This window comes from Ahaetulla prasina, chromosome 3 (genome assembly GCF_028640845.1).
Source record: "Ahaetulla prasina isolate Xishuangbanna chromosome 3, ASM2864084v1, whole genome shotgun sequence".
NCBI lineage: Eukaryota > Metazoa > Chordata > Lepidosauria > Squamata > Colubridae > Ahaetulla > Ahaetulla prasina.
Genome location: NC_080541.1, coordinates 76,445,392 through 76,460,980, shown reverse-complemented (window position 1 = coordinate 76,460,980; position 15,589 = coordinate 76,445,392). Strand labels below are relative to the sequence as shown.

The window sequence follows — 15,589 nt, the reverse complement described above, 5'->3', positions numbered from 1 at the left end:
TATAAAGTCGTATTAACACTTAACGTAATCTTGATTCTATCCCTCTGTTTATGCAGCTCAGAACTGTGTTGGCTTTTTTGGCAGCTGCTGCACAGTGCTGGCTCATATCTAAATGGTTGTCCACCAGGACTCCAAGATCCCTCTCACAGTTACTACTATTGAGCAAGGTACCACATATACTGTACCTCTGCATATTATTTTTCTTGCCTAAATGTAGAACCTTACTTTTTTCACCGTTGAATTTCATTTTGATAGTTAGCGCCCAATGTTCAAGTCTGTCAAGATCCTTCTGTATCTTGAGCCTATCTTCTGGAGTGTTGGCTATTCCTGCCAGCTTGGTGTCATCTGCTGTCATTTATTTATAGCATGTGCCTTCTTTTTTGTTGCATATCCAGTGATAACCATTTTTATTACCTCAAGATGTAGAATGACTGGTCATCAATTTAAAATATGTTTCAAAAAATAAGTTTTTAAGGTGATCCGCCATCTACACGTAGTCCTCGACTTACAACTGTTCATTTAGTGAATCTTTCCCATTTATGATTGTTGCAGAATCCCCATGGTCACATGATCAAAATTCAGATGCTTGACAACTGGTTCATATTTATGATGGTTGCAGTGTCCCAGGGTCATGTCATCAACTTTTGCAACCTTCTGACAAGCAAGGTCAATGGGGAAGCTGGATTCACTTAACAACCGCATTACTAATTTAACAACTGCAAGGATTCACTTAACAAATAGCAATAGCACTGAAGACTTAAATACTGCTTTAAAACCCTCCCTAAGCGGTTCATAGAGTCCGCATATTACCCCCAATAATCTGGGTCCTCATTTTATCAACCTCAGAAGGATGGAAGGCTGTGTCAACCTTGAGCCTGGTGAGAAAAATCATAAAATGGGGCAAAACTCACTTAACAAATGTCTCACTTAGCAACAGAAATTTTGGGCTCAATTGTGGACGTAAGTCGAGGACTACCTGTAATACCAAAGTAACGACAACATTACGGAAACATTCAGGATGTGAGGTGCTTCAGATCAGACGCAGAAGCAATGCTTTGGAGGGCTCATGGGTAGGCATGCCACACCTGTCAACACTTCCTTCAAGGAAACTGTATCTTATCCTCATTAACATGGTAGCCATTCACTCCTATGAAAATGCAAGCTTGAGTAAGGAGGCACTAACAACATGCCCAGGCCTGTCTCAAATATGAGTGCTTCTTTACCTTGAACTTTTCTGATTCAGATTCAAATACGCCTCATACTTAACGACCAAATGCAATAAGCCTAAAGCATTTTTCCTATTCACCTGTCTCAGACGTTCAAGACTCAAAATATTCTCCACTTGTAATACCCCACGTATATATTTTTCAATGTATGTTTCACCATCAGAGGTACCCTCATTTTCATTTCTGGCTGCCATCAGAGCTAGAGTCTCTCGGTCCTCAATTTCTTCTGTGGCCTAAAAATTAAATGTTAGGTTTAATGTGTGATTCCAACCTTATGTAGCTCAGTCTGCAACAAAGTTAATGTCAGAATGACTTAATATGAAAAAAACCAATTAGGTATTCCATTTTCTTGATAGGAACAGAATTGTACTTACCTTTGGTATGTTGGATACTATTTCATAGGTCACACCACAAGCATACCATATATTTTTAAGAGATATTCTTCGTTTGAGACTTTGTGTAAAACTCTAGGGGAAAAATTAAACCACAAGTGAGCAAATTCTCTAAACTAGTATATCAAATATATATTGAATATTTCTTCTCAAATCTACTTCAGGCAAAGCATATATATGAACTTTTAGAAAGAGTATGGGTTTTTTTATATGGTTCAACACACATCTGTCATTTAAGTCTATATGAAATGTTTTCAAATTGCAAAACTAAATGAGAATGTATCTAGTAAGTGATAGAACATAAAACAATTAAGCGTGAACTTTTCAAGGATAAATGAGATTTAACTATAATGTTAAAATGCATAATGGGAAATGGCATAGGCAGGGGTGGGTTTCAAAACCTGTCACTACCGATTTGCTCGTGGACGTATGGGCACGCATGCACAGAAGCATCTCCTACTGCTACCGTTTGCCCGATCCAGAGTGAACCAGTAGCAACCCACCACTGGGCATAGGGTATATAAGACATCACTTACCTGCTTATTATAAATATTAGCAGCAATCCTTTTACGTAACACTAATTCCATTGCAGCAGGATGGCTGAGTTGGACTGTAATCTTGAGAATCAAATATATTCTCTCATTTTGAGGTGTTACTCTGTTTAGGTGAACTGAATCATGTACAGAAGAGTCCCAGGCTGCAGTGGCTGAAATCTAAAGGGATAGTTTGGCTGAAGGTGAAATAGAAAACTCAACTCACATCTATGTGGAATCTGAAGTGTAAAGATACCTTTTCTTGAAGAAAATTATTTATCCTAGATATTGAAGTATACATCTAACAAGACTATAGCAATACCCTGTTACATTTTAAAGTTGAGAGGGGGCTGATGCTAACTTTCATAATTATGCTTCTAACAACTGCCATTCTAAGACCACTCCCACCAACAACTGACAAGGCAAACTACTTGTATATAAAATGTGAGCTAATCCCACTCCCTCCTAAAACTTACGTTAGTAATGAAAACTCTGCAAGAAAACAACAAAGCTCAAGAGAGCAGCAAGGACCCACAGTTCAACCCTAAACTACAAATATTTTCTTTTTTTTGTTTATTTATTTATTATTTTGATTTATATACCGCCCTTCTCCCGAAGGACTCAGGGCGGTTTACAATATCCTCATTGAAAAGACTAGGCCAAGTGGGAGGAGCAACTTAGTTTTAGGATATCCTTCTCCACTATAAGGAAAATGATCTTTTACGTATTTTTATGTTAAGAAAATATGCTATCGCATCTCTTATTTAATATAATGTAATACAAATCCATTTAGATTACAGTGAAGCTCTAACTAATGCAGCTTTCCTAAATCTGGTGTTGTCTTATTAGAACTACCACTCCCAGAATTCCTGACTATTGGCCATAATATCTGTAAATTTGAAGAGTTATAGTCTGAACATATCTAGCTAACAGAAAATTAATGTAGTCTATATCTTACTTTCCATAGCAATCAATCAGATGTTCAATAACTGAAAATGAAGGCATTATAACTAATAATTTAATATTTATTTATTTATTCATTCATTCCTTTCTTCAATAAAAGGGATACAATAATAAAGAGTTAAAAAACTAGAGGAATCAGATTAAAAGAAGAAGATTGGAACTTAAGATTAAAAGAGATTTACCAGATATTTTATTTTTACAAGAAACCCATCAGAAATCTGAAGATTCAAATAGAATGTATATAAAAGGTATGCAAATATATGAAAAAGCATTTGGAACTTCAAAAGCTAGAGGAGTTGCAACATTGATATCAGATAGGGTGTATTTTGAAAAACATCAGGTAATTTTGGATGAGGATGGAAGATATGTAATAATTGTGGGAAATCTTAATGAGGAAAAAGTGACACTTGTTAATTTATATTTACCGAATGAGAAACAAAGAGAATTTCTTGAAAAAATAACAAAAATTTTGGAGAATGAAAGTGTAGGGAAAGTAATTGTGGCTAGGGATTTTAATTTAATCAGAGATAAAATAGATAGTACTAACCCCACTCGTTGTGGAGGAGCAAATAAAATGGGGATTTTAAATACGTGGATGCTCCGAAATTTTATTCTTAAGGAATAAGTCTAAGCAAAACACAAAGTTAAACCAAATATTTGGCACAATAGTTCAACAAATAAAATGCAAGAAATAATGAGCATTAAGAGATTTGAGTGAAATAATATTATTCCTATAACTGACCACTAGTAATAGAACCAGAATAACCATAAATCTATTTACCTCATCCTTATTGTGCTTTATGATCGGCAAATAAAAAAACTGACTTCCATGCTCCTTTGGTAGTATTGAATTCACTCCTGATGCATGTGGACCTATTAGCTGTTCGTTGGCACTAAGATCATCAGCTACCAACAAAGAAAATGAAGTTACAACTAAGGTAGAACTAATTTTAAATTCTACCCTGGACCACTTGGGTAGAATTATAACAACAAACAAAAAACATAAAATAAATCTTAAATACAAATTACACTGCTGAGAAATAGATTTCTGTTTGATTAGCAATCAATGTCAACAGCTGGATTCTTAAATGAGGACAACTCCTGATAGGGGGGTATTCAAGTTATTTTAAGTGCAATCTAAATTTATCACAATACCTGATAAAACTTTATTCAAATGTCTACAATATCCTTCCACGTTTCATCTCCAAGCTCCAACTAAATATAGCAGAATATATGTCTTCAATAATAAACAGTTTCTTGCACCATTCTGAAGAAACTGAAAACTTACATGCAATTTTTGAATAGATTTTGGATTTTTTAAATTATTATGTTCCATAAGCTATTTTTTTATTTATGGAAATTTACCATAGTTTATTTCACCACACTGGCTCAAGAGAAAGACATCTAGATGACTTATATTTTTATTAAGATCCTTAAGTATATCTTCCCATATTTTAAAGGGATTTCATTGCCCAAGACTGGACTATTCTCAACACATTCAACAAATGCTGTACTTGCCAAAAGTCACTTCAGGTCCAAAGTCCAGTTGAAAACTTACTATTTTTCATGCAGCACTAAACTGTATCATGAATTCAGCTCGGTATCATGAATACCAAGATGGAACTTACCATTTAAATCAATAAAAAGTACAGGGACATGTGTTTCCATTCCAGGAGGTGGGACCCTAATAACAAAGAAATATATCAATCAATAGATAGATTGGTAAAGGTCTCCTGGGTTGTGAAAGCGGCAATGGTTCACACCTGCCTCCAGGGGGCGTTCTTGGACCCAATGCTTTTTTGGTAACTATTGTCCAATCTCCAATCTTCCCTACTTGGACAATGTTGTCAGTCTGCAGATGTAATAATATATGGGAATGATATTGGGAGATGGGCGAAGAGATGCTGCCTAGGGAAGCAACAGATAAGGGAGATCGTAGCCTGCTGTTGCATAGTGAGCTGGAACAAGAGGCACAGAAGGAACCCTCCTAGGTTCTCGGGCTGTAAATGTGATGGTGGGAGAAATATAATTTCAGATATGTAAAGTTCTGCTCATATAGCTTTACGATAAAGCAGCCTTTGTTTATTTGCTTGTGTTTCCTGTCTGATCTACCTGGTAAGACTGACATAAGCTGTGGAAAACCCTGGATGAAACAGATTATCTAGAACTGTTTCAGACAGGTTACAGGCCAGGATATATAGTAGTATTGAGACAATTTTAGTCACGCTTGTGGATGATCTGTGGCAGAGCCTGAACGGTGGTGGTATATCGATCTTTGTGCTTCTTGATCTCTTGGCTGATTTTGATACTGTTGACCACAGTATTCTTCTGAGCTGACTCCATAGGTTGGGGATAGGAGGGACTGGGCCTATAATAAAGACACACTATCTCCTGATCTTAGAACAGTAAAGCATCTCTAACTTCATGAAGGCAGGTACACGCTAAAACTTTCTATTGGAATAAATGTACTGAATAGTTTAGATCCTGATGCTATCTTGATGCCAGGCTACATCAAAGTTGTGGGTTAAAGCCAGCACTTTGAAAGTCACTTAGAAATATTGGGGCTACCAATTCAGGGCATGCAGTACTGAGTTAATGTTTTTAGTGACTAGTGCCGGCTAATGTGCAACCAGATGTAAGATTTCACAATAACTCTAGAATTTCAAATGAGATTTGATCAGCTCATCAGATGTCAGTGACATTCTGTTAGGAATTATACCGAAGCCTCACCACTGACTTAGAATAAGCCATCAATACCTCAAATCTGACCATTCCAGTTCTGATTCTTTTTTACCCCACTTCTTCCTCTAAATTCATCGCAACAACCTTAAATTCTAATCGTTTTGAAAATTGTGATCCGCTGATCTTTATAGAACTATTTAGAAAATGCAGTAACACTTCCTTTAACAAGTAATGAAGAGTACATTTCTGCATTCATCAACGTTATACACAGAAACTGCTGTCATCTTGAATTACTGGATGAAAGACAGGGCAGAAATCAAATCATCTGGATGAGCCTATTATTGTTTGTCTCAAAATAAATTAAGGTCTCACCCAAAAGATGCTGACTCCTTCTATTTTATCACATAACAAGTCTGTAAAATAGCTTGGACTGAGAGTGTGTGATTAGCCAAAATCATTCAGGCCTGAAATTCCCAAATCCTAGTCCAACATCTTATATACCACACAGCCAGCCGAATGACAAAGTATAATAAATCTAAATTTTTAACTACCGTACTAAACTGGTGAAGGAGTAATTAATTAAATATATTAAATTAAGTAAGTAATTAAATAAATACATATCTTATTTCCCCCAGATTTCTATTTTTCAGACTTGAAAAAACTATTCCAAAGATAAGCACTAAAAAAACTTCACCGCACCTGTACTACTTGAAAACAGAGGGGAGAAAAAAAGATCAAATGAATTATTCTTTATTATATGATGTTATATTACCTAATTGGGTTGCTTCTGTTTGTGATTGCATTACTTTATATTGCTAACTTTTCTCAGAGCATCAGCTTGATGCGATATAAAATTTAACATTAAAAATAATCCCGCATGCATTGTAACACAGCAACCTCCTTTCCCTGCATTTCGATACTCATGTGAACTTATTTTATATTGAATGTGCAATGTGGATGCAGTGACTTTCTCCACCTACCAGTTTGCAGGAGCACCTGGAATACCACTGTTTGGTGCTGGGACCAGCACAGCATTTCTCTCCTCTGTAAGTCCCACCCATTGTTCTACAAGCCTGGCTTCTCTTTCTATGTCATCGTCTGTTTTCTCTGTAATGCAAAGAAAACACATAGAGGAGGCAAGAGACAGCATATTAGAGGCAAAAATTTTAAGATAACAGTATGTTCAATATTATGGAGGAAGCCATGGCAGATTATTTTTAAATTAACCATGGACAAAACTCAGCTCTAACAGAACTCATGAAAAGGTGCAGAGAATAGCAAAAAAGATGATTAGGGGGCTGAAGGCTAAAACATATGAAGAACAGTTGCAGGAATTGTTGGTTGCGCTAGAATAATATAGTGAAAAGAAGGATTAGGGGTGACATGATAGCAGTGTTCCAATATTTGAGGAGCTGCCACAAATAAGAGGGAGTCAAGTTATATTCCAAAGCACCAGAACGCAAAACAAGAAACAATGGATGAAAATTAACCAAGGAGAGAAGCAATCTAGAACTAAGGAGAAATTTCCTGACAGTGAGAACAATCCACCAGGGGAATGGCTTGCTCCATCACTGAAGGCTTTTAAGAAGAGACTGGACATCCATTTGTCTGAACTGGTATAGGGTTTCCTGCTTGAGCAGGGGGTTGGACTAGAAGATCTCCCAAGATCCCTTCCAACTCTGATGATGATGATGATAAATACTATCACTGAAGTAGCTGTCCTATTTCACTTTCTAATGAACTAAACAGCATCATGGTTGAAATATTAAAAGTTCTTTTTGAACTATATGACTTTCAAATATTAAAATAAATATTTGTAGGAGGCCATGATAACAATATGCACTATCTGCAAACAATTATAAAGGGTTATAAAGGAAGCTAAGTCACAAGCCTCACAAACCTTGTTTATTGTTGATTTTTTTAATTTGCTCATCTAAGTACTCTTTGCGTTTTATTAGCGCTTCTGACCACTTCTCCCTCACACAGTTCAAATCTTCCTCCTAATGGAAAAAAAGATGTATTTGAAATGAAAATATACGTATTTAGTTTTCTGCAGCTTCATGTTTGATTGGAAAGGATTATTTAATCATTTTTCTTATTGACACAGGGAAGAATAAATACTCCAGTTACAACACAGTCAGAATAAATTGCCCCCAAAAGGCAAGCTCACCCAAATTGCAAACAGCAGAGAGAAAGAAAAGCTGGAAAATGCACCAGATTTTTCATAGAAATATTTCTCTATTTCAAATTTACTTTTGTAAATCTATGATTTCAACCGAAGCAGGGAAGTAATGCAGCAGTCAACAAATAATTTAATAGCATAAGGAAGTGTTTATTAAATCAATATAACAATCCTTAAAACTGCATCAATTCTTTCATATTTTGATCTTACCAACGCAACTAAACCATCCCCATGCAAAACCAAAAACCATGCAGTCATTCATGCTTTTTGACATTACTGGAATGTTTCATCTGTTCCTTAGCATACATTATCAAGAAGCACTATAAGCAGCTTGAAGCACATTAGTAGCTAATTTGGGCTCAAACTACTTGTGAGAGCAGCTTGGTTGTATATTTAATCTTGGATCTATGCAAATCAAACAGGAGTAAGGGGAGTATATAACCTTTGCCTGCTTTAATTTACCTTCCCACAGTCTGACCCTTCAATCCAGTTTAGAATCAGGAATGGATCTAATCACAGAGGATTGTCTAGAGAAAGGCCTGCAGAAAATTATCAATATTTGCACTGGAGAAAGGGAATGGGGTTCCGTTCTCATGACCTATAAACCCCTTAAATTGGTTCCATATGGTCATCTTTGTACACAATAGAGTGAAATCTGAATCTCAGCATAAAGATTTACAAGTTCAAACTAAGCTTCCATAATAAGTAACTATATAATCTATTAAACTATTTTAGGATATGTTGAAACTAATAGCTGGGTTAATTTTGCTGCTTCTTAAAAGTTAAAAACCTCTTATTAATTTTGCGTTAAAATGTATTATTTAATTCTAGAACTTCTTATAGGCACATTAAATCAGAATAAAACTTAAATAAATTCTAGATGATTACTGTATTTGAAAATCTAATAGGATTTTGTATAAGATTAAAATGTAGATATTCATACATTAAAAAAGCTTTCAACTTTGTGCAAGAATTATTCTACTAAGTAATTTACTAAATCTGAATTGTGTTGGAGATTGCTGAAAATACTGTTAAGAGTTGTGGGTAGGTTATATAGCCAGCCTTCTTAAGGAAGCCAGTGCTGCTTGCCTGAACTCCATCTATGTATAAAACTTCTCATGGTTTTTATTTATTAAAAGAAGCACCTATTATCTTTCAATCTATTGCATTTATTTTATATGCTGTTCTATTGTTGTTCCAACTGTTTTGCAAGTCATTAAGAGAACTTTTAATCCAAAGTTTAGCTAAATGCATTTTCCATGAACAAATACAATGTATGGTATATTGATAGTTACAGATGTCAAGTGTAACAATATAGTTTATGGTCAAATTTAATCTAAATAATTGAAAAGGTCTTTAAAGCCAGAGAGTACTTCAAAAGCTAGTACTGTTTGTGCTAATATTCTAGAAATGCTTTGATGACAATTAGCATTAGCTGTGCCCCATGCCGTGTGATTTAATAGCAACAGCAGCAATACCTGATAACTATCCATATCACCATCATCATCATCTCCTTTCTGATGGAAAAAAATAAGCTTTATAAACACATAGAACATGCATTATTGGTAATACACCTCAACAAATGCAAGATACATGCAACACAGATTTTGACCCCCCCCCCCCCCAAATTAGCTTTAGTAGTCGACTAACACTGCTCAAGGAAGCAACTGAGTGTCTCTCTTACATACACAATAAAGTTATGGGAGTTCAGGTTTCTATGCCATGGGTTCCCAATCTTGACAACTTTAATATGTATGGACTTCAACTCTCAGAATTTCCCAGCCAGATAGCTATGCTGGCTGGGGAATTCTGGGAGTTGAAGTCCACGCATTTTAAAGAAGCCTGAGCTCCCATAATTTTATTGTGTATGGAAGAGAGTCAAGAATTCCCAAAAGACTGGGAACTCCTGTTCTATGCTGCTGAGATGTGATTTGTCAGTTAAAACCTTCTCAAGGGAAATAAAGTCTACAAAGGAGAGTTTCTTGCGATCAAACATAAACTGGAAACCCCCAGTTCAACAATTTTGAAGTCATGCTTGAAGGGAGAAGAGCACTTCTGTTCTTTGATTACCCAAAAACTGTTCTCAATTTATAGATTCTAGTTTTCAAAAATGGGCATTTTAAAAAGCAAAATGTAGATATTTGTTACGTACTGTATTTAGCCTATTTACCTGAGGATTTACTCTTCTTTTTATTTGGTGTATTATAAGATAGTATATGCAATCTAAGGGAAGTAGCATTCCTGCACTGAGAAATCCATCAAAGAAACATGGGTTAAAAATTGTAAATTTACTTATTGGAAAGGTAGAATGATTTATATGTTTCCTGTATAGTTTTTTTTTCTTTTAAGGAGCTTTCAGAGGCACAAATATTTCTTTATCCATTTTATCTTCATAACTACTTTGTAGGATTAGTTAAAACTTTTATTCATGCTATCTAAAACTGAGTCTCCTAACTCAAACATAGAATCAATTATTCCCATTGATTAGGGTTAAAAGCCTATTACATCTCTTACACTTGAAAACACTACAGCTTAAGGGAAAAATGATGGAAGATAAATGGCTGCTAGTTACAGTAACCATTTTTCTTTTCCTGGAAATACATTACAAATTTTTGTATGTAGAATGGCACTACTACACTAAGTGTTTTCTTATTCATGTAAGCCACTATCAGTGGCTAACATAAAGTTCAAAAAATAAACAACCTATACTGATCTTCAGGATTGTCCACTATCTATCTTTTTCTAAACATAAAAGATGAAGAGAAAATGGTTCCATTTTGGGGTTGTTGTTTCTTTATGAAATAGACCAATGCCAAATGATAGTTTTACCTAGTTTAGTACCAACCATATTTCAAAGTTTGCACATAATAGACAGCTACAGTTCATTATAAAGTAAAAATGAAAATGTTTTAAATTTTCCATTCACATCTGCAAAAGAAACAAATATATGTGCTTATGGTATTCTGTAAACAGAGATACATGTACTCATAGTGTTGACGTAATTTGTTTAAGAACTTCTAAGTTATAGCTTGCATCAGGATAATCTGGTTCTTTTGCAAGTGTTTGGAGGTAAACTTTCAAAAGCCCCAGCCAGTCTGTCCTATGATCAAAAATTCTGAGAGTTTTAGTTCAAAATAGCTACAAAGCACTAAGTTATTTAAATGGGAAACAGGAATCACACAAACACCATCACTGAGTTTTGAGATACGTGAAAAAGAGAAAGGTAGAGAGAGAATTAAGAATTCTTAATTATTAAGAATTATTAAGATCCCATGACTTTAGCTTGGCTGGCACATATATTTCTTCCATACTGCCCAGGGCTTGTCTATTTATCATTCCATATCTCCCAATAAAGAACTGCTAATCTTATAATGATCTGAAGGTCACAAGTGAGTCAGAAGGAAGTGATGTACACAGTACTCTTTCTAATATTAATGCAATGTTCCGTTTATGAGTTACGATGTATAAACTTTGGGAAAGCATGTCAAATGCACATGTTGACAGCTGTGTTACATGCCACCACTGAAAGACTAAATTTGCACCATGCTTTAATATTTCAATATTTAAAAGGCCTACCTGGTAACTGTCTAATCCCCGTTGCAATTTGGTTGATCTGGCAGTCACACAGCCAATGGACACCGACAGAATAGCTTCAACCATGAGTGGCAATGTTCCTGAGTGTTGCACTGGCTTAACTGCCACCTGAACTCTACGAGAATGGCCCTGCACAATGGAAAAAAGGGGAAGTAATACAAAAAAAATATAGTCATACACTAACGTTATTTTTTAGAGGAGAAAATCCCATCCACTATACCTGTCTAAGTTGGAAAATTCCTCCTGTGTTTACATCTTTTGCCTGGTGAAGCTCCACAGCTGCATAATCACCAACTTCATTTAGTTCTTGAATTGAAACCCACATTTCTATTTGACGTGTTACTTCATTCCACCTAAAAATGTGTAAAAGAAATCAATAAATATACTTTTCAGGAGCCTCAAAATAACTAATCCCTGATAAAGCTTCAAGGATAATGTAATACCTGTCTCTCAAGGTCCTAGATTTTGCACGAAGAGAATCTACCTCCCATATGGAGGTCCCATTTCCAGCACATCTGTGACCCCAGACCTCAATAGCAAGAGCTCCATCTGCAATGAACTCCAGAAATTCTTCTGTTACATTCACCACATAATCCTAAAAAGATGGAAACATTTACCACAGAAAACATAATGTATACTCTGTATGGTAAAGAAGAAATAAATCAAATTCTTAGACTCAAACTGGATTGCAAATGTAGAGAAAAATACAGCTAAAGTTGTATGGATAATTCCATGAACCAATTCATCTGCACCAAAGTGCTGTACCATGCAGATTCCAGGATATAGTCAATAGATTTCTATTTATATAGAATAGAATGCTTTCAGAAATAATAAAAAACCAGTTTTTATAAGGGGTGGGTACAATATATTTTGTATTCAAACCTGTACCTCAGAATGACAAAGCTGAACTTGAAATGGTAGCTCTCTATTACTCCTCCCCCATAAACTTTAACTTATAAATTACCAGATTATTTACATTATCTTTTAAATTATATTAAAATTATAATTTATTTATTTAAATTATATAGATTAATTACATAATAATGTGTAATTTCTTTCTGCTTTTAATATTTATATGTTTTTCATTGGTTCTGTTGGTTTTAGCTAAAAGTGTTTGTGCATGTATTTGTGCCTTTGACTCAGGGTTGACTCTGGCCATACTGTACTAATTAGTCCCTGCATTTATCTTTTCAAAAAATTTGGAAGTGGTTTGCCACTGCCTTCTTCCTAGAGTTGAGAGGGAGTGTGTAGTCCAAGGACCCTCAGCTGGTTTCATACTGAGGCAGGAAGAGAATGTCCTCCTGTTTTATAAGCAGGCTGCCTTTAACATCTATACAAAATTAGCTCCCTTCACTAATTATTTTATAATAATTGCATATGTTTAAAACTAACTGAAAATTGAAAAAAGCTTTTTTGAACAGTAGACATAAGTCGAATCAATAAATTGGATTCATGTTTATCCTCTGATTCCAAAAGAAAACGGCTTCTTACTTCTCTTAAAGCTTCCTTTTTCAATTGGTTTTCTCTGAAGTTTAAATGATCCTACAGTTAGTCCTTGACCTATGACCGTTAGTTCAGCAACCATTCAAAGTTATGATGGCATTCAGAGTCACAGCTATTCCAGCACCCTCGTGGTCATGAGATTGCAATCTGGGTGCTTGGCAACCTGTTTCCACTGACAACCACTCACAGCACCCCACAATCATCACTTGCAATCTTCCCTGTTGGTTCCTCAGAAAATCAGTTGGAAGGCCATCAGGGAAGGTCAGAAATCTCTGGCATAAATCTTCCCCACCTGGGCATCCTTCCTCACCTCTCTGTGCTTGTGCTGCACTCATTCAGCCCTGCGCACCTTCCCTTACCTGTGCCTCCCTTGCCTCACCTAACAACCATGGGATTCAGTTAATGATGTCAACCAGGACAGCAGAGATTGCTGTTGCTAAGCAACATGGTCATGCTTTACAACCTCATTGATTAATGATGCAAATTCCAGTCAAAAATGCTGTTGTAAGTCAAGAACTATCTGTAGGAATTCATACCAGAAGCAGGATACACAATGTCTCTCTTTGATATATGTAATAGCTTATAGTTTATAGTTTATGGTGGTTTAATAAAATCAACAATTGATTAAATTTCTAAATGCCGGCCTAGGGAAACACATAGAATCAATTATAATGCAGGCAGCCCTAAAGTGTATTACTAACTTCAAATAGGCAGAAAAATGAGCTACTCTCTGATATAATGTCTTTGTGTATAGATTTCTCTTAAAACTAATGAAGAGAACCCTCCATCTTAAAAACAAAAGTACATATGTTACTAAAGCAATGCTCATTCTGTGTTTTTGAGAAACAACTCTTAGTTTGATGTAGACAATTAAATGAACTGAGCTTGCAAATAGATACTAATTATTTTGCATTCTTCATGTTTTTCATATGAATAAATATTGTGGTTTTTGCATTTACAAAAATGGACTAACTCAAATCCCTTTACCCTACAGTGTATATGCAATACACAAGTCAAAAATATAACCATGATGGTCTAAAGAGAGCAAATAATTACCCTACAATGATAGAAAGTCACTGTAAATTGGACATCTTTGCCCAGAGGTGAAGGCACATCTGGATCTACAACTGGCGCTGCAACGGTTGGTTCACACTGATCCCAGAAGGTATATTGACAAAAGACAAAGTTGGAAAGATTCAGTGGTAATCCCGTTGCTTCTTTGATTTTTACCTGAACAATTTGAAACATAAATTCAATAAACCAAAATATTTACGTTTTTAAACAAGTATTTAGTTACAAAAATGCAGAAATATATCTCCGATGGGAAAAATTGTATCACTTAATTAGCACAGTGCTACAGTTTTGATTCCAAAGGTTCTTCTGATACTTCCAAAGATACTTATGGCACATTGAGATTCAGACATGGCACTTCTCTGAAAATTATTAAAACACTTATTTATTTTCTGGAACCATTCAGCAGCCCTCCCAAGCTGCTATCTGTAGCTGCTTTGAAGGAGCTACAGAAAACTGCTATGTTTCTGCTCAAAAACACTTTTTGAATCCAAATTGTTGCATGAGCCTGAGATAGAGTGTAAGACAGAGAAGGCAGGGGATGTATATGAAAGGGCCAACTGACTACATATCAATTAAAAATAATCCCTAAAGCAAATAGACTCCTTACACCTCTCAAATTGGGGTTTGGGTTGTTGTTTTTTTCCTCAGAGAATAGCAGTTTTTTCTAAAACTGACCGTGAAAGTGTTGGCTGAAATATGAATTCATCTCCAAGAGAAAAAAAAATCAAACCTCTTGTAAGAATAGGATTGGGAATTATTTCCAATCAAGGAGCTGAACTTGAGTTCACCCAAGAGGAGGTCACTAGAGCTACATACCAGCAGAAGGTAAGGCAGCCATGAATATTCTTCCTGTTAACACATGCATGTTCACTCACAAATGCAGCTTTCCAGCCTTATTTTCTCTATTCACTCAGACAAAGCAGCTGAGGGAAATTTTTCCCTGCCCAGTTCTGAGATGGATTTCCTTTTTCAGTTCAGGGCCAAAGAAACTGACTTATTTTTCAACCCTTTCTAAATGGTGGCTGAGAGAAAAGAATTTTGTCTCTATTCCACCCATTTGATTACAAAGCAGACAAAACTTTTCTTCTATTTCAGTGCTATGGTCAGGGGAAGGGAGGGCCTAAGGAATGATGCATCTTGGACATGAGTCTCTCCCCCACCCAAAGCTTCATTTTGTCTCTGGTCTTCAGCACAAAATACAACTGATCAGCACAGAATATAATCTGAAAACCTCTTAGTAACAATTTTCAAATAGCTGGCAGTTAGCTGATCATAGCTAGAATATAGATTTAACCCTAGAAAATGTAACTATGGAAGACCAGTACTTTCTAGAGCATAATTACGGAAGGAGACACCCTGTCTTTGGGAAGCAAGCATTCCAAGAGAAAAGAAAGCACACAAGGCTAGCTTCCAAGGTCCTGGCTCCACCTATTTCCTGTA

General features: G+C 35.7%; 1 protein-coding gene across 7 annotated transcripts in view; it reads right to left on the bottom strand.

The window, feature by feature from the left end:
* KIF13A (kinesin family member 13A) overlaps window positions 1-15,589 on the bottom strand; it is a 77,552-nt gene that overhangs the window by 16,659 nt on the left and 45,304 nt on the right. For 5 of the 7 annotated variants that reach the window (XM_058174829.1, XM_058174830.1, XM_058174833.1 and 2 more), the window contains exons 22-33: window positions 14,132-14,305; window positions 12,016-12,167; window positions 11,793-11,925; window positions 11,555-11,701; window positions 9,457-9,495; window positions 7,697-7,796; window positions 6,777-6,903; window positions 4,743-4,798; window positions 3,896-4,020; window positions 2,155-2,331; window positions 1,601-1,693; window positions 1,307-1,459 (exon numbers count right to left, since the gene is read on the bottom strand). In XM_058174829.1, coding sequence (XP_058030812.1) covers window positions 1,307-1,459; window positions 1,601-1,693; window positions 2,155-2,331; window positions 3,896-4,020; window positions 4,743-4,798; window positions 6,777-6,903; window positions 7,697-7,796; window positions 9,457-9,495; window positions 11,555-11,701; window positions 11,793-11,925; window positions 12,016-12,167; window positions 14,132-14,305 — 1,476 coding nt within the window. The remainder of the gene's footprint in view (window positions 1-1,306; window positions 1,460-1,600; window positions 1,694-2,154; window positions 2,332-3,895; window positions 4,021-4,742; window positions 4,799-6,776; window positions 6,904-7,696; window positions 7,797-9,456; window positions 9,496-11,554; window positions 11,702-11,792; window positions 11,926-12,015; window positions 12,168-14,131; window positions 14,306-15,589) is intronic. The other 2 variants (XM_058174832.1, XM_058174836.1) reach the window with 1 other exon arrangement.